General features: G+C 47.1%; 1 protein-coding gene across 1 annotated transcript; it reads left to right on the forward strand.

Moving 5' to 3' along the window:
* Window positions 1-2,152: 2,152 nt before the first annotated feature.
* Window positions 2,153-13,806, forward strand: PGK1 (phosphoglycerate kinase 1). The gene is made up of 11 exons (XM_054289833.1): window positions 2,153-2,287; window positions 4,744-4,794; window positions 5,679-5,834; window positions 5,949-6,093; window positions 8,088-8,191; window positions 8,873-8,992; window positions 9,613-9,727; window positions 10,023-10,202; window positions 10,742-10,919; window positions 11,085-11,183; window positions 13,338-13,806. Exons 1-11 carry the CDS (start codon window positions 2,223-2,225, stop codon window positions 13,376-13,378), a joined length of 1,254 nt encoding a protein of 417 aa, XP_054145808.1. The 5' UTR covers window positions 2,153-2,222; the 3' UTR covers window positions 13,379-13,806.
* Window positions 13,807-23,103: the final 9,297 nt, after the last annotated feature.

Here is a 23,103-nt window from a genome sequence, read left to right on the forward strand (position 1 = left end):
CTCTGATTTGCTGTGTCACAGGAGGGACCCCTGGGTACCCCCCAGATTTACTCTGCAGCCAACATTGAGACCATTACTGGGCCTTATTTAATTTGAACCTTGATTGTAGATTTACAGCAATATGAGATAAACTACAGTGCCACACACTGACAAACTAAAGGGATGTTCCTGGTCTCCTCCATCCTAACTGGTGACCACCTCACAGGAGATTTCATGTCACCCTCAGTTTGTTCCCACCTGTGTATTTCAGGGTTTATTGCTGTTGGGACTGATACCTTTAACATGTCTGGGAGGCCCATCCAGGCTTTCCTGAGTCTTGCAGCAGGAGACTCACACTCTTCTGCCTCAGGCTGGGTGTTTTCACTAGTCTGGCTCTCTAGGAACCTTTGTGTTTCATTTCTTGTCAGTGTGTGCTCATTTGACTCAGAATCTTTTAGGTTGGAAAAGACCTCTGACACCACTGGATCTGATCTTTGACCGATCACTGCCTTATCAATGAGCACTGAGTGCCACATCCAGTCCTTCCTTGAGCACCTCCAGGGATGGTGACTCTACACCTCCCTGGGCAGCCCATTGCAATGTTCAACAACCTTTTCCTTGAGAAATTCTTCCTGATGTCCAACCTGACCCTCCCCTGGCCCAGCCTGAGGCCGTTCCCTCTCCTCCTGTCCCTGTTCCCTGGAGCACAGCCCGACCCCCTGGGCTGTCCCCTCCTGTCAGGAGCTGTGCAGAGCCACAAGGTCCTCCTGATCCCCCTTTTCTCCAGGTTGAGCCCCTTCCCCAGCTCCCTCAGCTGCTCCTCATAGGACTGACTCTCCAGACCCTTCCCCAGCTCTGCTGCCCTTCTCTTGACTCCCTCCAGCACCATCCTGTCAGCAGAGAACTGATTTTGTCACCACCACTTTCTCAGCGGTATCTGTACATTTTTGTGAGCGTGGCAAAAAAATAACCCTGTCAGCAACAGAAAGGCCTATCCTATGGGCAAAACACAAAAGACCATGAGCTCCTTTTTCACCCAGTACAGTGCATTGCCCTGTGCTATTGTCACCCAATGCACAGCACAGTGCACTGCGTTAGGGGCTGCACGTATGTTGGGGCAGGTGATTTTGGGCTGCACCCAGAACCTGCTATGGAGGCATGGAGTGACACAAAGGGGAATGGCTGTGACCTGGCGGAAGGCAGGGATTGCCTCCAGCTCTGGGGTCCCTGCACAGGAAGGACACAGAGCAAGCCCAGAGGAGGCACCAAGATGATCAGAGGGATGGAATACTACTCCTATGAGGAAACGTTGAGAGAACTGGGATTGTTCAGCCTAGAAAAATGAAGGTTTTGTGGCCTTCCAGTACCTGAAGGGAACCTACTAGAAAGAGGAAGAAAGACTATTGACATGGGCCTGGAGTGGACAAGAGTGAATGGACTCAAACTGAAAGAGAGTAGGTTGAGATCAGGTTTTAGGAAAAAAAATCTTCCCTGTGAGGGTGGGCAGGCCCTGGCACAGGGTGCCCAGAGCAGCTGGGGCTGCCCCTGGATCCCTGGCAGTGCCCGAGGCTGGGTTGGACACTGGGGCTTGGAGCAGCCTGGGATAGCGGTAGGTGTCCCTGCCCACGGCAGGGGGTGGAATGAAATTATATTTAAGGTCCCTCCCAACCCAAACCACTCCGTGATTCTACTAAACCATGCTGCTGCAAGGTGTATCCCTTCAAACAGTTGTTTTGTCCCCACTTGTCTTGAGAAGTATTTATGTAGGCCACTTAAAAATATCCCGAGTTTTGTCTCGTCCTTTACAATCGACTCATGGCCTGCCCCAGGCCTATGGCTCAGCCGTGAAGTGCCTGCCCTTCATGTGAAGGATTCGCACCAGCCGATACACGTTTAGACACCATTTATGGGTGATTTTCCCTCAGATAAGGTGCAGAACCGTTAATGCGCTACTCAGGGACAGGACCCCGCACTCTGCCGGCGCCCTCAGGGAGCGGCGGCTGCGTGTGGGACGTGACCGGGGCTGGCGCCGTAGCCCCGCCCCTGAGAGACGGGATGCCCGCTGACTGATAGGAGGTTTGACCAATAAAAACGCAGAGGGGACAGCACGGACCAATCGCTGACGGGAGGGGCGGGGCCAGATGCCCTGGGTGGTAGCGGCGCGGGCGGCGCTGCGGCAGAACGCGGAGGCGGCGAAGCGGAGCAGGTTGAGCGGGACGGTGTGGTTGCGGCGGGTTGCAAACATGTCTCTCTCCAACAAACTCACCCTGGACAAGGTGGACGTGAAGGGCAAGCGCGTCGTCATGAGGTGAGGCGTTGCGGGAGGAATGTGCGTCGCCTGAGGGCCGCCCTGCTCTGTGCTCCACGCTGGGGCCGGGTCGGTGCCCCCCGGTAGCAGCCCCTTGCCCGAGCCTGGCGCATGTCGATTTGTGCGGCTTTAATTTCATTATTTTTCGCTCGCTGGGTGTTGGAGAGGCTCCTGCATCATCGTGGAGCCGGCCCGGCTCCCCTGCGGGTACGTGGCGGCCGGGCGGGGTGTAAATCCCGGCCCTGGATCACCCCGCTTGCTCGCACGTGTGTCGGCCACAGGAGGCTGCAGGGCAAGTCCATCCAGTCTGCCGTGCTTTTATTCCAGGGAACTACCCCAAAAAACGGTTACTTCTCAGTAATTTTTTTTTTCTTAATGCAAATTAAAAAAGCACTGCAATAAAAAAGTGAAGATACGGCTCTGCTCAGCTGTCCAAATACCAGTAATAATTAATTTCTTAACAGGAATCGAATTACAGAATCACAGAATGGCCTGGGTTGGGAGGGACCTTAAAGCCCATCTCTTTCCATCCCCGTGCCAAGGGCACGAACACCTTTTGCTAGACCAGGTTGCTCCAAACCTCTTCTAGCCTGGCCTTGGGCACTTCAGGGCTGGGCTGTCACCGCAGGTTTTTTCAGCGCATCCTGGTCTAAAACCTAAAATAGGCAGTCATTGCTTATTTATAAAGCATCAGTGCCTGAACACCTCATGTTAAAATTGTTGCCAAGTCCTGGGAGATAAGGGCACGAAGGTACTTCGTGATACGTCCTGCTCGAAATACTTTAATTATGGGGTAGTTTGTTCAAGGTCACTGTAACGTGGTTACCGTGTGTGTGTTATCTGCTCTGTGAGTAGGCAGGGATAGCAAAAATATAGCTCTTGTTAGTCACAGTCTGACACACAACTTGCTCTTCTTACCCCTTGTTTCTTCAACCTTGTTTTGAACTAGTTCCCTAATTTGATTATCGGAAACCAGCCCATGTAGCAAGTACTGAAGAAGCTTGCTCCGGATTTCCGTGCACTTTCTAAGTCTGATACAACAAAAGATCTCTGTGTAGAAATCTGTACCTGACTTTTTTTTTGGCCATCTGACTGGTTTTTTTCCATTTCTGAGTCATGTTACAGAGAGCAGCCGTGCATTGGCAGGCGGTGGGCTGGGTTTGCCCGCTCAAAATCTCCGTTAATTAATGCTAATTAATTAATTTTGCTGTTCCGTGAGGGGCTACCCAAACCCAGCAGGTGAGCTGCCAGGCTCAGTGTCTCCTGAAACGAGTCCCCACGTGCTCTCAGTAGTACTAAAATCGATACCTCTTCTTTTTCTCCTCATGTTCATGGTAATTTCGGCTTACTCACATCCTGCTTAGCTTCGGGCCCTAGTGCCGAAGCTTCAGGAAAAGTTGAGAATGGGGAGGAGAGAGGGCTCAGGGAGCTCAGATTTCAGTGGTAGGGGGGAAGAAGGCTGAGCTGGACCTTTCTTTTGTAGTTTTGATGGCTCTGTAAAGCAAACTGTCCTTTTATTCTCTCCTTTAGGATAATGCTTTTCTTTGCCCCTTCTAGAACTCGACCACTGTGCTGTGGGGCTGCCAGTTCAATTTCTTTCTGCTCAGCTACTCCTGTTTTGCTGGCAGCTTTTGTCCTTTCTTCCCGTTTGTTTCACGTGCTGAGTGGGCTGCGGGGGGATTCATTCACGCAGCTTGCTGAACGCAGTGTTTTTAATGTATAGAAGGATGAAGGATGCACGCTTTGCTCTCTGCCCCAGCCATGGGTGTTCCCTGCCGTGGCTCTGGGAGCAATTTCTGCCTCCGCGGTTACGCAACGCAGCTTCCTGCACATGGGCACAGGGATGCCAGGCCCTGAAACTCCTCCCTGCCACAGCTCCAGCTGGCACGGCTCGGGAAGTCACCTCAAGATCCAAGTCAGGTCTTCCAGGGAGAATGTGATAAGCCACAGCAGGGAGATTAGAGCTGCAGAGGACAGAAGTTAAAGCTTCCTTCAACTGCCTGCTGGCCACAGTAGTCCAGCCAAGTATTTCTGAAGCCTCATTTGAGGACACAAGGTCACTAGTCGTTCATTTCCTTTCCTTTGGATGTTCCTCGTTGGGGTCTGAAATCATAATGTTTAAAAATGAAAAGTTGTGTCTGGGTTTATTTCCTGCTCAGTATTACTGCTGCTCTGGTCCTGAGCGTTAGGATGTGTTGGTGGCCCAGCTTTCCTGAGTTACTTTAGCATTTGTGATGTTATCACAAGCAGAAATGGCTGATAACACATTGATTTCAGAACAGAACTTGTCAGTAGGGCAGAAGTGAACATTAACTCTAATTGTAACACTGCTTTTCTAGCCAACACCTTTACTGGCAGGTTCCCTCACTCATTTGTTGAATATTTAAAACTAATTAAATAAGTAATAAAATAAATCTGTAGAATATTTAATTTTGCTTCTGATTTTTTTTTTTTAGGGTTGACTTCAATGTTCCAATGAAGGATCACAAAATAACCAACAATCAGAGGTGAGCTGTAATTTCCATCCCAAATGGAGGCCCCAAAGTCTGCTGTGTCTCTGACTTCATCCCAGTTCCTGGAACATTACCATGATTAAGCTGTCACTGCTCAAACCAGAATATTAAAGGTGTCAGAGAAAGTCCAACAATTTTTAATTAAACTCCCTGCAGTTGCTAGTAAACTACACTTAAATACAAGGCTGATACTCACTGTGGCTGCTGTGGAAAGCATATGGAAAAAATATGTTATTTTAGCGATTAACTTAAATTTCTTAAATTGGCTGTGGCCATTTCACAGCCACATCCCTTAGGCTGTGTGTGAAAGTTGTCTCTCTTACTATCCAGAAGTCTCTGTGCCTCCTGCTTACCCTGGGGCTGTGGTAACTTATTGTCTTTGTTAGAGTAATTGTTGCTGTGCAGCACACAAAACCCTGGAGTTTACAAACAGTGATGCCAGCTGTCTTGCCCTGCTTGTGTGCCACTTGCAGGAGATGCCAGCTTTGCTCACCACAATATTCTCACTGCTCATCATTTCTCTACTGGTGCAGGATCCCAGCGTAACCCAGGGAGCCTGGTACTGGTCAGGTGTGCCCTGGCATTTCTTAGCTGAGCAATCAGCAGAACTTAGATTACAAAATGCATTTTAATTGCATGTCCTGCATTGCTTGGAAGGTAACAGTGAAATCTATGCAAACAGGCTGGGATGGAGAATTTTCTTTAAAAGAAAACATGGAGAATGTTTTCTTAAGGAATTGTTCTGTCCAGCTCTTGTGCTCTGTTTCTTTTGCCATTTTCGAGGGACAGCTCCTGGGGCTCACGTGGAAGTGGTACTAATCTGCTTGCCTGGTAAACTAATTGATTCCTTATTAATTAGCTGTTGTGTGCTGTTGCAGAATCAAGGCAGCTGTTCCTACCATCAAGCACTGCCTGGACCATGGGGCCAAGTCCGTGGTTCTCATGAGCCACCTGGGGCGCCCCGATGGTGTCCCCATGCCTGACAAGTTCTCCCTGGCCCCAGTAGCTGTGGAGCTGAAGGCACTCCTGGGCAGGTAAAGTGCAAAAGCAGCCTGGTGTGCACCAGGCCCTCCCTGCTGGGGGACCTGGATGTTTTTCTTTCCACCAGGAGGCCACTGGTGAGGTTACAGTGTGTGTTGTGTTTGCAGGGAGGTGTTGTTCCTGAAGGATTGTGTTGGTGCTGAGGTGGAGAATGCCTGTGCCAATCCTGCTGCTGGCTCAGTCATCCTGCTGGAGAACCTCAGGTTCCATGTTGAAGAGGAAGGCAAAGGCAAAGATGCTTCAGGGAACAAGGTGAAACTTCATGTGTGCCTGCTCTGGTCTTACCTGGTGTTTGCTGCAGATTGACAAGGAGCCAGCGGCCTCTCTAACACACTGATTGTGAACCTGCTCTTAACAGGGTGTCAGAGATCTTTAGTTCAGTGTGTCCCACTGTTGGGCAAAAGCTTTGAGTGGAGCGCAGTGAATTTCCAAGATGAAACAGCTCAAGTGAAAGGCTATAGATGACTCTGTCAAAAAAAGGAGAAATAAACAAAATAGAGCTGTGCAAGAAACTGCTGCTTGTTAGGCTTCAGTATTGGATGTCTAAAATTTGGAGACAGTTTGTTGCCACCAGGCCCATAAGAATGATGCTTCCTTTTTGGGTTACATGGCTAATATTTCTGCAGCACAGGGATTATCAAACCTTCTAAGCCTGTCTGCTCTTCAGAGCAGTTCTCTAGAAGGAGGCTGCCTTGCACCTCTGACATTTTGCTGAAGGTCAGCAGAGTGCTTGCTCCAGACAGCTGCTTTTCTTAGCGATGGTGACCCCGCTGGCTCACAGAGATCCTGTGCTTGGAGGGAATGCTGACATGGAGTGTGCCCTTTATGGGCTGACACAGGACTCCTGCAGCTTAGGAACACAGCACAGAGTTGGTGAGCCTGTGCACAAGGCAGGGGGAAATTGAGCAAATCTGGAATTATTCACTGCTAGAGCTGTGTGTCACTCACTGCAGGTATAGTGGCAGGGAGAAGAGTGGGGCAAGAATTTCATTTTCTCTGGGAGACAGTCCCTTGGTTTTGTGTGTTTCTGTAATTCCCAGGTGATTTAGCTGGGTGTGTGCATATGGAAGCACACACTGCACTGAGCACATCAGGGGAGAGGTGCCAGTGTCAGAGCTGCCTGTCCTAGCAGAGGTGACAGTCAGTGCTATGGAAACAGTGATGCAATACAGGGTTGCTGACTGCTGCTTAAACTGTGTTTTTCCAAAGTAGATGCAGTGGTGGTGGTTCCTGCTGTCAGAACCTCTTGTGTTCTGCTCACAGATGGAATTGGTTCCAACTGCAGCACTTAGTCTCTGCAGCCAGGCAGTTTGCTGAGTGAAGGAGCAATTGGCAGCATTGTTGTAGAATCTCTGTTGTCCCTTGCACTTGTCTCCTGCACAGTCTCTGCTAAAAAGGGCCCCAAAGCTGTGCTGAGCCCTGCTGCCATCTCTTGTGGTGTCACACCTGGTGCTGGCAGAGGCCTCCCTGGGTGCTGAGCTGACCGAGCAGAGCCCTTGGGAGGGGTGGCCTGGCTCCAGTCTGGGCTGTTCCTGCACCAAGGGGCTGCCAGCTGCCCCTGAGCACTCACCTGCTGCCCCAGTGAGCTCTGCTGTCTCCTCATGCTGGGAGGGAGAGCTGGACTGCAAAAGCCATCCTGTGAGGATTTGGTAGGATGCTTGGAGGAGTCTTTTCACAGAAATACACCTGTCGTTACCCACTAGATGCTGCACTTATCTGCATTTCCAGCACTGGCTGCTTTCACTGTGGCCTGTTACAGTGTGCAAGCCTTTTATCAGACTGTTCATTGGTTAATCCTCAGTGCAGTTGCTAAATCAGTCCTTCAGGAGCTCAGCTTTTTACTTGTATCTCTTGGAGATTATGCTTGCTTTGTTCAGTGAGTGAGCATGAATTTGTGTAGCCTGATCCCTGCCTTGTCTCTCCACACCTTCCTGTGCTACCTGTGTTCACCACACAACACTGGAACTCTGTTGGAGAGAGACTGGAAGGTTTGTGGTGCTGCAGTTCAGAAGTGTGAACAGTTTTCAGCAATAGCAGTCTAGGGGAGTTTAAAGTGGAATGAATTTAAACCATTTAAACTTTGTTGCTTCTGCTGGACTGGGAAAAAGCAAATGAAGACAGTGACCCACTGGATGGGCTGATGAGTTCCTCAAACTGACCTTTGCTTTGGGTTTCAGTCAAATAGCTGACTTTGAGTTCAGAGTCAAAGTCTCAGGGTACAAACTTGTCCTTCTTTCTCTTTTTAGATCAAGGCTGAGCCTGCAAAAGTGGAGGCTTTCAGAGCCTCTCTTTCCAAACTGGGAGATGTCTATGTCAATGATGCTTTTGGCACTGCACACCGAGCTCACAGGTGGGTCCCATTTCCCTTCCACAGGCAGAACTGCAGAACAATATCTGCTGTGGAAACATCAAATACTGCCCCCAAGGAGTTCTGACTTCCTTCTGGTCCTACCCCACTGTCATTGTGCTGTGTTCCTCAATAGTGGATTTACTGGAGGAGGTTGCCATCAGTGTATGCTCTTTCAAGTTGTCTTGGGGTACAAGAGAAAGCTGGAACAAGATCTTCACACTTGCATTGGCATTTTTTTAGACTTTAAAGATGTAATGATTACTTGCTTAGGGCTTGTATAAATTGCCCTACAATCACAACAGCCCTCTGTTCCAAAAGATAATTTGCTCCAGAGTTATTATTTCATGGAGTATATTTGGATATGTGTACTTGCAGACTGTAGTGATACTCTTGGAAGAAAATATTCCTGCTCTTGGCTATTCTTATTTGTCCTTCAGTATCTTGGATCACTAGTTGAGATGATAAATGTCTTGCAAATCAATATTTCTGTGCAAAACCAATGTCAGAAGTGAGGCATGCACAGCTGTCTTATCAGGCTAGGAAAACAAAGCCCCTGTGTGTGTTTTCATGCAGGTGCTAGCTGTTCTCATTGCTGCAGCTGACTAAAGGGTTGGCTTTGTAATGCTGTGAAAAAGGAAAAGGAAATTTTTCCTTTCCTCATCTTTTACTTTAATTCTGCAGCTCCATGGTTGGTGTCAATCTGCCTCAGAAGGCTGCTGGCTTCCTCATGAAGAAAGAACTGGATTATTTTGCCAAGGCCTTGGAGAGTCCAGAGAGACCCTTCTTGGCAATTCTTGGAGGGTAAGGCTCGAGAACATTGTGACTGTATTTCTCTAACTGCCCTAACAAATGACATGTTATTTAAGCAAGTGCTTTCCTTTCTAGTTTACCAGCAGTTCAGATTTGTAGCTGACTCCTGAGATGTGGATTAGAGAGGAGATAACTGATACATCTGCTCCTGTGATGATACAATCTGGCTATTCATTGTCATTCCCCAAATCAAGACAGTCCCCAGCATTTTTTTGCCCAGATGAGCCAGCAGAGCAGTTAGAGCCATGAGGTGGTCCAGACATTGTCAGTGACCTTTTCCCCCAGTTCAGGGTACAGGAGTGCTCAGGCTCTGTAAATTGACATGACCTCTCATTATGCAACTGGGACTGCATGGGCTCTGCTGGGCAGTCAGGGGAAATCAGGCTCTAAAGGGCTAAATGAGCCCTTATAAATGAGGTTTATATTTAAATAGAAAAGAAGGAATGGAATGTTTCTAATAAGTTTAATTTTAATGCTGGCTTGCTAACTTGGAAAATTCTCTTTTTGCCCATTCCAAACAATTCTTTTCTTTGATCATTCTCTAGAACAGCCTTTACATACCAAAGTCACAATATTCATTACTCATTGTTTTTTCTTTTTCTCTCTTACAGAGCCAAAGTTCAGGATAAGATCCAGCTGATCAATAACATGCTGGATAAGGTCAATGAGATGATCATTGGTGGTGGAATGGCATTCACCTTCCTCAAAGTGCTCAACAACATGGAGGTATGAGGAGAACAATTCCATGTCTGCTCCTAGTGGGGAATGTGGTCTGAATGCCCCTTCCATGTTCTGGGGTTGAGCCCTGGCTCTCTTGGCTCTCCGCAAGAGTAGGGAGCACTGAGAAATTACTTGACAATCCCTTTGCAAAACTCAGATTGCTGCCATGTCTCTCCATGTGCTTTAAGAAAACAATCTTTCCAGAATTGCTGTCTGAGCAGCTTGGGTGCTGATGTTCTCTTCTGTCATGACCAGGAGCTAAACAAACACTTGTCTTAAATTTCCCAAATGTTTCCTTTAGATTGGCAACTCTCTGTTTGATGAAGAGGGATCAAAAATTGTCAAGGACCTGATGGCCAAGGCAGAGAAGAATGGTGTGAAGATCACTCTGCCTGTTGACTTTATCACTGCTGACAAATTTGATGAGAATGCACAGACTGGGGAGGCCACAGTGGCTTCAGGCATTCCTGCTGGCTGGATGGTAGGTTTGAATGGGAAAGGGACTGACAAGGGGAGAGGAATAAGGTGGGTAGGACACCTCTGAAAAGAGTAGAAAGAGTAATTGTGAGCCTTGGCACATGTTCCTGAGGGCAGTCAAGCTGTGTGGAATCTGTTGGTTTAATGAAATTGAAGCCCTCTTGTTTGTTCTGAATTTTAAAGTCTAAAGTAGCTTCTGTGAGATTTGGATTAAAACAGCAAAATTCCTCTCCCAACATGCAGATCTGAATGCAGTAAAAATCCCTTTTATTTAACTAGAATTTAAATAGGGTTGGCAAAGTTTTCTAACTAAGGCTTCAAGAATCTGACATTGATTTTAAAATTGACTTACTGGAAGATTGAGAAGTGTTAGGAAGATAAATCCTCCCCCAGACTCCACCCTCCTGCAGCAGCTGCTGGCACATCTGTCTGTGAATGGAGAGAACTCCTTGTTTCTTGTCTGGGGTGAGGGGGAAGCTTCTGGCTGGGCATGGGTGATTGGAGCTGGGGCTCAGCAGTGATGACTTCTCTCACTTCCCTTAGGGCCTGGACTGTGGCCCTGAGAGTGTGAAGAAGTTTGTTGAAGTTGTGGGAAGGGCCAAGCAAATCGTGTGGAACGGTCCAGTGGGAGTCTTTGAGTGGGACAAGTTTTCCAAAGGAACCAAAGCCCTGATGGACAAAGTGGTGGAAGTTACTGGAAAAGGCTGCATCACCATTATTGGTAAGTAGTTGTGTTCTTCTGTTTCTAAATGCATGGAGGAAGCTTGTGATGGCCAGCACTGTGATAAAAATATTGGTCAAATTGTTTTCCTCAAGTTCTCCTCTGTCCTTCAGTTGGACAAAAATCTGAATTTCTTGTGTCTCACGGGTTCTGTTTGTGCTACAGGTGGTGGAGATACAGCTACTTGCTGTGCCAAGTGGAACACTGAGGATAAAGTCAGCCATGTCAGCACAGGAGGTGGAGCCAGCCTGGAGCTGCTAGAGGGTAAATCCTCTTTTATCTTCATTTGTGTTAGTAAATATGGAGTTCTGGGTGCTTTGCCATTAGCATTTATCAGGAAAGCACAACAACAGAGTGTCATGGTTTGATACTAACCTCTTTCACCAACCAAAACAACAACAACAAAAAAATCCCTTAAAAGTATTTTACTTTTAACCCCCTGTATTCTCAAAAACATATCCATGTCCTCAGTAGCCACACCAAATACCAATATTCAAATCTCAACACTAATTAATTTAACCACAAACTCCCAAAAAACTCACTTCCTTATCAAACCAGGACACAGAGGAATGTCTTTTTTGTGCCACCATGTGGAGTTAGTTACATGTAGCTTTGGAGCTACAAGCTCCTCTTCTCCTGTTCTGTAACCCTCACAGAGGAAGAGAGGAAGGAAAATAGAATATTCCTGCAGACAGCGGAGTGTGCTTCTCCCAGAAAGGAAAATACTGGGATAGAAAACAAGAGTGGGCTGGATTTTGTCACTGATCCCTCAGGACATGCCAGCCAGTTGAAAATGCCCGGTTTCTGATAGAGAAGCGTCATCAGAACAGTCTGGAATTCTTGCCAAAAGCCTCGTCTTCCTGTTTGGAATTCCCTTGGGTTTGGGGAGCCCTCTAGTGCTCACCGACAAACCTGCACGAGGGTGCTTGGAATTCAAAATGGAGAGGATTGAAGGGATTCTTGTAACGAGTTCCATTGTTCTCGAAACGACTTTTCATTTCCTCTGGTAATTTGCCGTTTCCCAGTGTGTGTAAATTATCCAACGCTGTCAACTCCTCTGGAGAGGAGAAACTTCAATAAACTGCCTTGCAGCTGCTGTTTGCAGGAGCAAGATGGGAGACAGAGCTTTTGTTTCTGTTGCCTAGGGAGTGATGGGGAAGGGAAAGAATGCAGATGGCTCGAAGGAAACGCTGTGTATTCAAAAGCACAAACTTGTCTAAGTTTTGGCCCAAAATATGGGTTTGTGTGTGTGATCTTTTAAATGTAACGGAAGTCTGGCTAATTAGAAAAGCTTCTGAAGATGAAGAAAGGGGAAAAATCCCTGAAAACTCAGCAAACTAGTGAGTTGTGAACAGTGTTACAATTCAGTCCTGCACAGCTTGAGCATTAGAAAGTTGTTTTCCTGAGGAAAGGGAAAACCAGAGTGGTGTCTGTTCATTATTAAAGTAGGACAAAAAGCTAAAAATGCTTTAGAAAATGTTGTACTTTATTAATCTAGTACTCAAAGTTGAGAATATTCTTTGATTCCATCATTTGGAAAGATATCTGTAAATGTCTCAACCTGAGTGTTTTAGTTATTTAAAGACCTGAGACTCATAGGAGGCTTTTTCTCTTAATTCATTCTTAAAATTTCCACCACACTCCCCAGAATTCTATTTACATGCCACTAGGGATTTAAGAAAGTATGCAGCAACTCTTTAAATCCAATCAAAAATCTGTTTGCCATCAAATTTAATGGAAAAGGATGTTGGGTGTTTGGATCTGGCCCTAGCAGAGACTTGAACAGAAATGTGCCATTACTGTTAATTGAGAGTTGATGGCTGGGCTGTGTTAGGAATCTCTGCTGACATCTGAGTGCAGCTGTGCTCTGGGTGGATTCACTGTGTGGAGCAGGTTCATGGAACCACCATGGTCAACTGTAGCTATGATATTTTCTGAAAAAATTCCTTTGCCAGGATTTTTTTTCCCAAGAAGCCTCAGAGAAAAAGAAACACAATGATTATCTGCTGCTGTGGAATGCAACAGGTGCATCCTTGATTGGTCCATGTTGGTTGTTTGAAATTAATGCCCAGTCACAGTCAGCTGGCTCAGACTCTCTGAGAGTCACGAGCTTTTGTTATCATTCCACTTCTATTCTTAGCTAGCTTTCTGATGAAATCCTTTCTTCTATTCTTTTAATAGTTTTAATATAATATATATAATAAAATAATAAATCAGCCTTCTGAAACATGCAAGAGATGAGGATCTGACTCTCTCTTCCTGAGACCCCTGTGAACACCACCACAGTCAACGTGGAGCCAAACTCTTCTGTTTTCAACCTAAAATTCCTGATTCACTTTTTAACGTTACATCTTTTTGAATGTTGCAGAGTTGTTTGAGAGGTCCCTAACCCTGCTGCTGTGTTTTCTGTGCCCCCAGGTAAGGTTCTCCCTGGTGTGGATGCCTTGAGCAACGTGTAGAGAGCAGAGCCCCAGCCTGGTCCCGTGCACAGCCCCTGAGATGCAGCACTTCAGCGCTTCCGTGTTCCAGCTCTGCCAGAGGCACATCCCAGAATGTAAACCAGAACGGGGCCTGGGAGCAGGAGGGAGCAGCAGAGAGCAGAGGTTTTCCTGACTGCAGTTTACATGATGTGGGTTTGTCCACTGTTACCCCACTTGAATTAACGTAGTTGAAGCTGTTGTTGTGAATTTAGAGTGTATATATTTATATTTTGCCTTTTCAAAGAGATTAATCCCTGTTAGATGTATATCTCAGAAAGGAGTGCACTGTCCAGCTTCCATCCTAAAGGCATTTTCATCACTTGACACGGTTCAGAAACCAGAGGGACTCCAGTTTTTTGGAGGTTGGTTGTAATAGCTGCTGAATAAACATATTTCAAGTGCTCCCAGTTTGTATGTTGTCCTTATTTCAGATTTTTAGAATGGTCTGCATTAAAATACCTTCTAGCATCTGGAATCTGAGCTATTTCTCCTATTTCCTCTTTGTTTCTAAATCTCCTTTTGTGTTTGTCTAGTGGTTCTACAAGCACCCAGTCATCATCAAAGTGAACTTGGTAAGGAAGTAAATTGCCACAGATGAACTGTTATGTTAAAACTTCAATGCCCCTCTTAAAAAAGTAAGATGAAAATTTGAATGTGCAAGTCAAGTAAGAAAAATGGAAGTGCAACTGCTTGTCATTTAGAGAACTTGCCTCATAGTGGGCAACTAATGTATTTAATGTCAATACAAGGGGGATTTTGAAGACTGAGACAGGTACAAATGAAGTCCCTGGCAAACAGAATTGTGCCTCCGTTCCAGTTTGTGGTCCTACAAGCACTAAAAGTAGCATGGTGAAACTGCCCAGTTGGACACTGAGGTTTGTGTGTGGCTTCAGCACAGGGCAGAATTGCAGGTACTGTCAGTGGAGGCCCAGCAAGGTGCTTCCAGTGCCTGGAGCTGGATTTCCATGTGGGCTGCCCTGTGCTGGCTCCTGTGCTCACTGCAGAGCCCAAATGCGAGCACAAAATCAAACCTGGGACTTGTCCAGCCTCAGCTTTGGGTTGTGGCAGCAGTCACAGCCCTGCTCTGAGGAGAGGCCCTGCTCCAGCTGAGCTGCTGCTGCATCTTCCTGCTGGATCCAGGAAGGGTGAGTGGTGTGGGGTGGCCAGAGGAATCCCAGTGGTGCTCTCAGGAGGTTCTGCACAGCACAAAGCACTAAGGATGAAACCATGGAGGGAATCCCTGAGGTAAGCAACAGGTTACAACACAAATTCTGCTTTTCAGTTCATTCCTATATATGAAATACTACCAAAATAAGATCAAAGTATGTGTTAGAACAGAGACCCTCTGCCAAATTTTACCTGGTCATGAGGGGGTGTGAATGAAAACTCAGCAATGCTGAAGTGTGGTAAAGCTGCCATGAAATATTTAGCTGTTACAGTTTAAAGCTAAAAGTGACTATTGCAAAGAAAGTAGAAATAATGCAAATTACTGCAGCACTGTGGTCTCCTTCTCCTCTTCCTCCCTCCTTTGTAACTCTCCCAAGCATTGTCTGTTGGCACATGAATGATGCACATTTTTGCTGTGCTGTGCTCATGTTTTCCAGGCAGGGGTGCAGACCTCCAACAGCTGCAGGAATGAGGCAAAGAAAGGAGGGGGCTTGTCAGCCACAAAAAGAGCATGGATTTTGGAAATCCAGTACTACAAAAACAAACATTCCACCGTGTCTTGTAACAGATCCTTGTTGTCTGGCTCTGCCAAACAAGACCTCGTGACAGCACAGCCCATTTTTGTGTCACTCTTGTGCCCCTGTGCTGCTGGACTCCCATGGAGCAATAACAGCCCTCCTTTCTGGGTGTTTACAGTGGAAGGTTGGTGTGTGGCCACTACCTCTGCTGGCTTTTTCTTCTCTCCATCAAAAACAACAAAACAAAGCTCTCTGTAATTAAATACAGCAAGCAGTAATAATGCTCTGTACACACAGATGTCTCTGCTTAAAAGCCATTTTTCCACCTGAATTTGGATGCTTCCTACTCACATCTCTAAAATATCCTTTTGTTTCCATATGGCTTGTTTTGTGTACTGTGTTGAACACAGGAAACATGGCACAGCAGGGCCAGAGAGATACTCAGATTTAAATAAAAATAAATTGTAGATAAAAATGGAGGAAGCATGTAAAGATGAGACCGTATGAACTGAACCCTTGATGGCCAGCAGCTGAGTATTTCATTGACAGACTTTCCAGGGCCTTTCTTTAAGTTTTGCCTGCTAATACTTCTTTGACAAGTTGGCTTTTTACATTTTTATTGCTTTTGTTGAGAGTTTCCGGGGCGAAAACATGTCAGAAACATGGTGGAGAAAAGTTTAGAAGCAAAGCTGTTGCAGAAAGCTCATGATGTGATGGAGGTAATAGATACAGCAGGTTTAGGGGGCTGATACTAAGAGCTAGGTAAAATAAAAAATAAAGAACTTTGGCCACACCTACTCCATGGAACACTCCAGACTGGTGCAGAAGGGCTGGAAAGTGCCTGGTGGGAAAGGCTCTGGGGGTGCTGCTCACCAGCAGCTGAGCATGAGCCAGGTGTGCCCAGGTGGGCAGGAGGCCAATGGCACCTGGCCTGTCCCAGCCATGGTGGGGCCAGCAGGACCAGGACAGTGACTGTCCCCTGCCTGGGCACTGCTGAGACCACTCCTCAAGTGATGTGTTCAGTTCTGAGCCTTTCACTTCAGAAAGGACATGGAGAGGCTGGAGCAGGTCCAGGGCAGGGAACGGACCTGGGGAAGGAGCTGGAGCTCCAGGAGGGGCTGAGGGAGCTGAGAAGGGGCTCGGCCTGGAGAAAAGGAGGCTTGGGGGGACCTTGTGGCTCTGCACAGCTCCTGACAGGAGGGGACAGCCAGGAGGGTTGGGTTCTGCTCCCAGGGAACAGGGACAGGAGCAGAGGGAATGGCCTCCAGTTGTGCCATGGGAGGGTCAGGCTGGGTATCAGGAAGAATTCCTCATAGAAAAGGTTGTTAAACATTGCAATGGGCTGCTCCCAAGCAACCGGTGATAGGACTTGGGAGGTTCAGGTTGGATATTGGGAAGAATTTCGTCACGGAAAAGGTTGTCAGACATTGGAAGGCACTGCCCAGGGAGGAGGTGAGCACCCCATCCCTGAAGGTGTCCAGGGAACGGCTGGAGGGGGCCCGCAGCGCTCTGGGCTGGCTGACAAGGTGGGGATCACTCACAGGCTGGGCTCGCTGCTCTCAGAGGCTTTTCCAGCCCCGCCGGTGCCGCGATTCCCCTCGGCCGAGGCGCGCTGCCCGCCAGCGCCGGCGGCTGCCCCGCCCGTGCGGAACTACAGCTCCCGGCCGGCACCGCTCGCCGGCCCGCCGGGGGATGCCGGGCGCCGTAGTTGCAGCGCCTGCTGAAAGTTCCCCACGGCATCGGCGGGGGGCCCTTGCCGGAGCTCCCCGGCGTGGCCCAGCGCCGTGCCGGCCCGGGATGGATGTGCGGCCGGCCGCGGGGCCCGGCGTCCGCGGGGTAAGGGCGCTGCGCGGGTGAGGGCGCGGCCGTGGCGGCGGGGCGAGGCCGGCGGGCGGCGCGGGGAAAGGCCGGCGCTGTCCCCTCAGGCACCGCCCGGGACGGGCCCCCGAGGCGGGGCAGGGCAGCCGGGTGTTCCCGCTGCCCTCACGGGCATCTCCTCTCCTTCTCCTTCCCCGGGCGGTGTGGGGCGGTGCCGGGGCTCAGCCCGCGCTGGTGGGGGCTGTGGGGAGGCGGCGGGGCTCGGGGGCTGTGGGAGCCGTCCCTGCTCCCCTGTCCGGCCCCTCCCCGGCTCCGCTGTTGGGGCCAGGTGGGGCCGGGGATGTTTTGTCACCCTCAGGCTCTGCCCTAGCGCCAGGGATGGTCCCTGCCCTGCCGTTCTCCTCACCCGCACCTGCCCCAGCTCTGAATTTAACAGACATATCTCCAAATCCTCCTGCTTTGATCTCCGGGAGAGCAAATTTGGAGGGTGATAATCCCCAAAGGGTTAAGAGCTTTGCATCCGTGCTTTGGTTCGGCCGTCCCCGGTACGATCATTGTGGATTTCATTCACAGACTGAGTCAGGCAGGGCCATAAATATTCACCGTGACTTCTGCCACATGGTCTGAGCAGCTCAAACCCCTTCTGCCTCAATTCCCGGGTACTTTTTGGGGAAGGTGAGGGCTGGAAAGCCAAATCTTCATTGTGGAGGGGCTGTGGTGGACACAGGAGCTGGGGGATGTTGAACACCCATTGCTTTTCTGGGTGCTGGCTGCAGCAGGTGGGAGAGCCCAGCACTTCCACATTTCAGACTCCTGGGGGCTGAAATAATTTGAAATAATTCGAAGCTGAAATTTCAGACTTCTCACAACATCCACACCCCGACTCTGGCATCCTCACCTTCACTCTCCCATCATAACATGCATAAAGAAGATCTCCACTCAGTTTTCAGGTTTAAATTTTCAGCGTCACGCCTCTGATAAATGATTCTTAATTCAGTCCCAATACAGTATAAAATAGAAAATTCCGTTTTAGTTCATTTTTCATTTTTATTCCACTTTCTAATGATATTTTTTCATTAAGCGTCTAATCACATCCTAGCATTTCTCATCAGTAAGGCTCAAGGTGCTTTACAGAAGAGGGAAAAATATGATTATTCCAATTATCCTTATTAAGGCTTAGGTTTTGGGCAGCTTTTGCAGATAATACAGGCCATAAATAATTAAAAGTACAATCTAATTAGGAGAAATCCCCAGTTGTAAACTGAAGTGCCACACTGAAGAAGGCAGTATGTTACAAGGCATGGCCTTGTAACCTAATCTCCCTGATCAGAACAGTATCCCATTAACCCACAAATCTCCCCTCCCTGACCTGTGTGCCCCTAGGACAGGTAATTCCATGTGCAGGATGCAAGGGAGGGAGTCTCAGTGACCAAAAAGCAGCTTGGAGAGTGTTCCAGTGAAGTTCCTTGGCATTTGAATAAAGGTCTTGTGTTTACCAAAATATCCAGCCTGAGCAGAGCAGGGTTGGGCATATAACTGATGGAGTATTTTAGCAGAAATAGGGCTCAGAAATAAGAAGCATTGCTCAAACTGGAGTCCAGAAGATACAAAAGTTGTGGCCTGGATCCAGTTCATCCACATCCTAAATAGAATTCTCACCTGAAACTTGCTCTGAGCTCTTTGTCAAATTTCATCCAAGTTGGACATGGGCTTTTCTGCTTGGGAATTTAATTTGCTTGTGCTAAACTGGGTCTGAGTATCCCGACACCTGCTGTCCTGCTGGGGGCTGGCTCCATCAGGATCACTGTTTATCCACATAACTCAGCAGCAGGACTACGTGGATGAAGTCCTTGTTCTCATTCCAAGTACCTGCTGTCACATCTGAGTTATTCTGTGGGAATGTTTCTTCTCTGATCTGTGCTTACCCAGCTCTCAGCAATGACCTAATTGCAACCTTCTCGTTAGGCAGAGAAATTTCTGAGTTTGGCTTTGCAGTTCAGCTTCTCAGCAAGTAAATCTCTGCTCTGTGACACCACCTACCATCACTTCAGCCCAGTGTTCATGAGGGATCATGAGGCTGATGGGGGCACTGAGTGTCTCTACAACAGCTTCTCTCACTGTAGCACTGCCATTTCTAACTCAGAGCAGGTGTAGACCATGTAGTCATGAAAATTCCTGAGTCTGGTGATCTCCAGCAGCTTTTTACCACTAAAGGAACTGCACCTGTGTTAGTCTGGTGTTGTGGAATTTCCTTGTAAGTGGGTGATATAAGAGCAGCTACAAATAAAACTGAAAAAGCCCAGACTGCCTTTCTGCCTAAGCCTGATGTAGCTTAATTTTGGCCAAGTTGGTGTAATTTTCAAATGTAACTCAAAGGGATGCTGACTGAAATGAGTCCCAGAGTTCCTCAGCGTCTTGGACAGACCTGTATCTTGATATATCTGTGCTGTAATTTCTTTGTTTGTGTTCTGCAGGTCAGTCTCATTGCTGGAAGCTCTGAGTAGTGGGGCATGGCTGGAGCTCCCAGGAATGCTGGTGGTTCTGGGATGTGCTACACATGGCAGGGGAGGATGTGCAGAAATGAGGAAACTGGGACTGCAGACTGTTTGAGCAGCAGAATGAGGGAGGGTGAGAGGGAAAAATAGAAAAGTCAGGAATAAAAACTAAACCACCACCAGGGTTATGGGTGGTGGGTTCCCTGCGAACATTCTCGTGTGCTGCTGAGAAGAGCTTTCCTGGAGAACTGCATTTCCACACAATGAAGCTTTTGGTTTCTTCCCTTGCACATTTGTAGAGCACTCACATCTTTCTTTCCCAAACCCCAGGAGAAATTCCTATTTCCTTTCATTTCCCAGTGTTTGGAAGGAGATGAGGCACTGTTGGGCTCCTTTATTAACTTCACCTGTGGGAAGCACCACGTAAATCCCTGGATTTCCCAGTCCTGACACCCAGGAGGTGTTTGTGGAGTCGAACACAAGGTGGAGGTTCCTGCACAGGGAGGGTTTGATGCTGTCCCAGTCCTGTGACTCTTAATCCTGCCTTGCTTTGAAGTCTGAAGCTCAGGAGTCTGCATTAATGATCAAGGGGCAGAGCTGAACACAGAATTCCTATGGCACAAAGGCAAAGGTGTGGGTAGGAATGTGGGAAGAAAATATTTAAGGGCAGCCTGGCATGTATAGTTAATAATATTAAAAAAGTAATCATGTTAATGTCCTATAGGTGCTCAGGTTCTCAAGGCTTTGAGCATCTTCTCATCCCTTGTAGATCACTTGTCTCTGGCTGGATCCTGTCATGTGCACAATATTAAATTCCTTGAAGAGCAGAAAAGTTCAGGTTTGAAAACTCTTGTCCTTGTCTGCAGTGGGAAACTTGCTCTGCCCCCTTAGGCAGGAATGTCTGTTCCTCATGCAGGGTTTCAGAGCTGTGCTTGGCATTTGGCTGTCACTCTGTCCCACTCTGCCAAGTGTCAGTGATCCCTGAATGCTTAAAGAGTTCCTTGGGACTCTCAGCAAATGTGAAGCTCTTCTAAATTTGAGATCTGTCAGGAGCAGAATGCATTAGAACAATTATTCCTGACTTTGACTTACAACTATGTTAAAACTCACTTATTTTTACCACAGAGTGTGTTCTTTTTAGGGCTCTAAGCTGTTTCTCTAATTCAGGAGCTGTTCTTCCCAAGTTTTACTTCATAAAGGAATATATTCAAAAGGGCTGTGTATCTCACTCCACATAATATACAGATATATACAGCATTGTGAAGTCTTGTGTATTTTTTTTTGTTAACATGGAATTTCTTTATGTATTTAATACCATAGTGTAAATGAATATTTATGGAGGTGTCTGAGGTTTTCAGGTCAGCTGTGTCAGGTAAAAATTTCATCCAAATCCCAGGAGAAAAGCCTCACCTCTGACATTGCATTCTGTTCTTGTCCCCAGGGAATTGAAGAGACAAAATATTTTAAGGCATTGAAGGTGCACTGAGCTTTGGTTCATTAGCTGAGAAGGAGTAGGATGTCTTTCCACAGCTACATTCAACAGTGAAGAACAAAAAGCTACCTTGAAAAATGGCCTTTGGGAAGCAGATGGCAGAAGCCAAGAAACTTGAGCCCTTTGCTAATGAATACTCTGTCCTTAACATTGTCTCTTTTGTTTCCCACACTTCCATGAGCTGCACATAGATTCAGTTTGCCAATTTTTAACCCTTCTTCCTGGTGCCTGATCCGAGCACAGTCTGGGAGCTGGGGCAGCTGGCACTGAGGGTTTTGCTGCCTCTTTGTCCCTGTGCAAGCTCTGGCTCAGGTGTGTGAGGCAGCCCAGGACAGATGGCTTGGGTGCATCCTGGGGAGAGGGAATCCAAGCTTTTCCAGCTTCCTGGCAAAGGGTGGAACAGAGACAGGGCTGGGAGCAGGTTTGCTTTGATGAAAACACAGCAGCATTCCCACTGTGGCTCCTGTTGGGGAAGGTGTTGCAGCTGGGCTAGGACTTTTTAAAGGAGAGCTGTTTTTCTTGGCATAGCCCAAAAATTGATGGAAAGTCAGGGTGGAGCCAAGGGATTTGGCATTTTGGGAATTCTCACACCAGCTTGTCTTTGTGTGGCAGCACCACAGAAGTGCTTTCTGCTGAGAGAAGCATTTACATCAGATGTTTATTTGAGACAGTGAAATTTATTCCAGTGAGTGATGATTGCCCAGAGTAAATGCAGTTCTTAGTAATGGCTGTGTTGTTTCCAAAAGCATAGCTAGCTCCTAGAGTTGCTGTTTGCTAAATTGCTAGGGACCTAATTAATCATGAATTTAAAACAAAAATGGCATTTCATATCAAGAACATAATGCACTTTCATCCCTCATTTTTCTCTTGATAACTGCTGAACAAAGATCACCAGCAGAGAGTGCTGGTGCTCTTCTAGAATGTGGCAGCTGCTTTTGAAAACGATGGTAAAATCTAATCAGACTTTTTTCCATAATTCTATTTTTAGTTTTTCATTTACATGAAAATGAAATGTTAATCAATTACCTGTAACTTGATATCTTGCTCTCTCTAATTATCAGTCTTTTGTAGCTTACTACAGGGAAAAGACTGCTTTTAGGAGCACATCTATGTATTCATAAAAATTCTAATTGGCACTTTTTGAAGAAGTTGTTTAAGAGAAATGAATCTATTTTATGTCAATGTGTTTTTTGTACCTAACTTTTTTTTTCTCCTTTCATTTCTCTTCTTTAATTTCATGTTCAGAACAAGCTGGTTATAGTACAGCTTCTCTGTAGCAGGGGAAGATAGCTCTGCTTCTGCAATTACAGAGCTCTTGCTCAGTGTTTCACTGAGACCATGCCTTTACCCTTCCCAGGCACTGCAAGGTTGCTCCCAGCCAGAGGTTGCTGTTGGTTGGGCCTCTCTCATTTCTCACTTTTGAGTCTGCTTCTGATATCAGCATTAAATATGAGTTTCAAGAGCTTTAAATCAAAGAGCACCCCCTGTCCCCCATCCCTGTGGTATTTATCAATACAGCTGCACCATTTTAAGGCCTGGAGGCTTTAAAGAGGTTGGGTTTTTTGGTATCAAATCAGCCATGGTTGTCCCCTCTTAGCTTTATGGTCATTGAAATATCAGGATTAGCAAGTCTGGTTTTTGTTGCAGAACCTGCTGTACATCTTGTTCACTTGTAATTTCACACAATCTTTAGTCCTTGAGAGCACACAAATACTGAGCTGAAGTTCAGTGCCTCCATGCCTTACTCTTACAGTTCACTCTGCTCCAAATCCACTGGAAGTTGAGGGAATCTTTCAATTAACTCCAGCAGATTTTAAAGACACATTTTTTAAGGAGACTTGAGAGGTAAGGGTGCAGGGAAACAAGGGAGTGGTCAACTTTCCTACATCAAGATTGTTAACATATAATAGACATCAGCTAAAGGCTTACAGGTCCATCTTTGGGAGGAGAACAGTGTTTTTAAGGAAATCACTTTGTCCAGACTAACCTTATTTTGCCCAAACTGCATTTAACTGCAGGGCACTGAGGTGTGAATGTGTTTAGGGCAAAGCTGCAACATTTGTTTTTCCATAGTTGGCAGTTGTTTACCACTCTCCTGGATACACAGCTCTCTTCTGCAGCTCTGCACAGACAGGGGCCAAGGTTCAGCAGTTAGAATAATTCTCCTTACAGGTGGTACCTGATCAATCACCTCACGGGTGACATGTCACTGCT

This window comes from Melozone crissalis, unplaced genomic scaffold (genome assembly GCF_028551555.1).
Source record: "Melozone crissalis strain CALT ecotype California unplaced genomic scaffold, PUWL_Pcris_2 ptg000068l_1, whole genome shotgun sequence".
In the NCBI taxonomy this organism is placed as follows: Eukaryota; Metazoa; Chordata; class Aves; order Passeriformes; family Passerellidae; genus Melozone; species Melozone crissalis.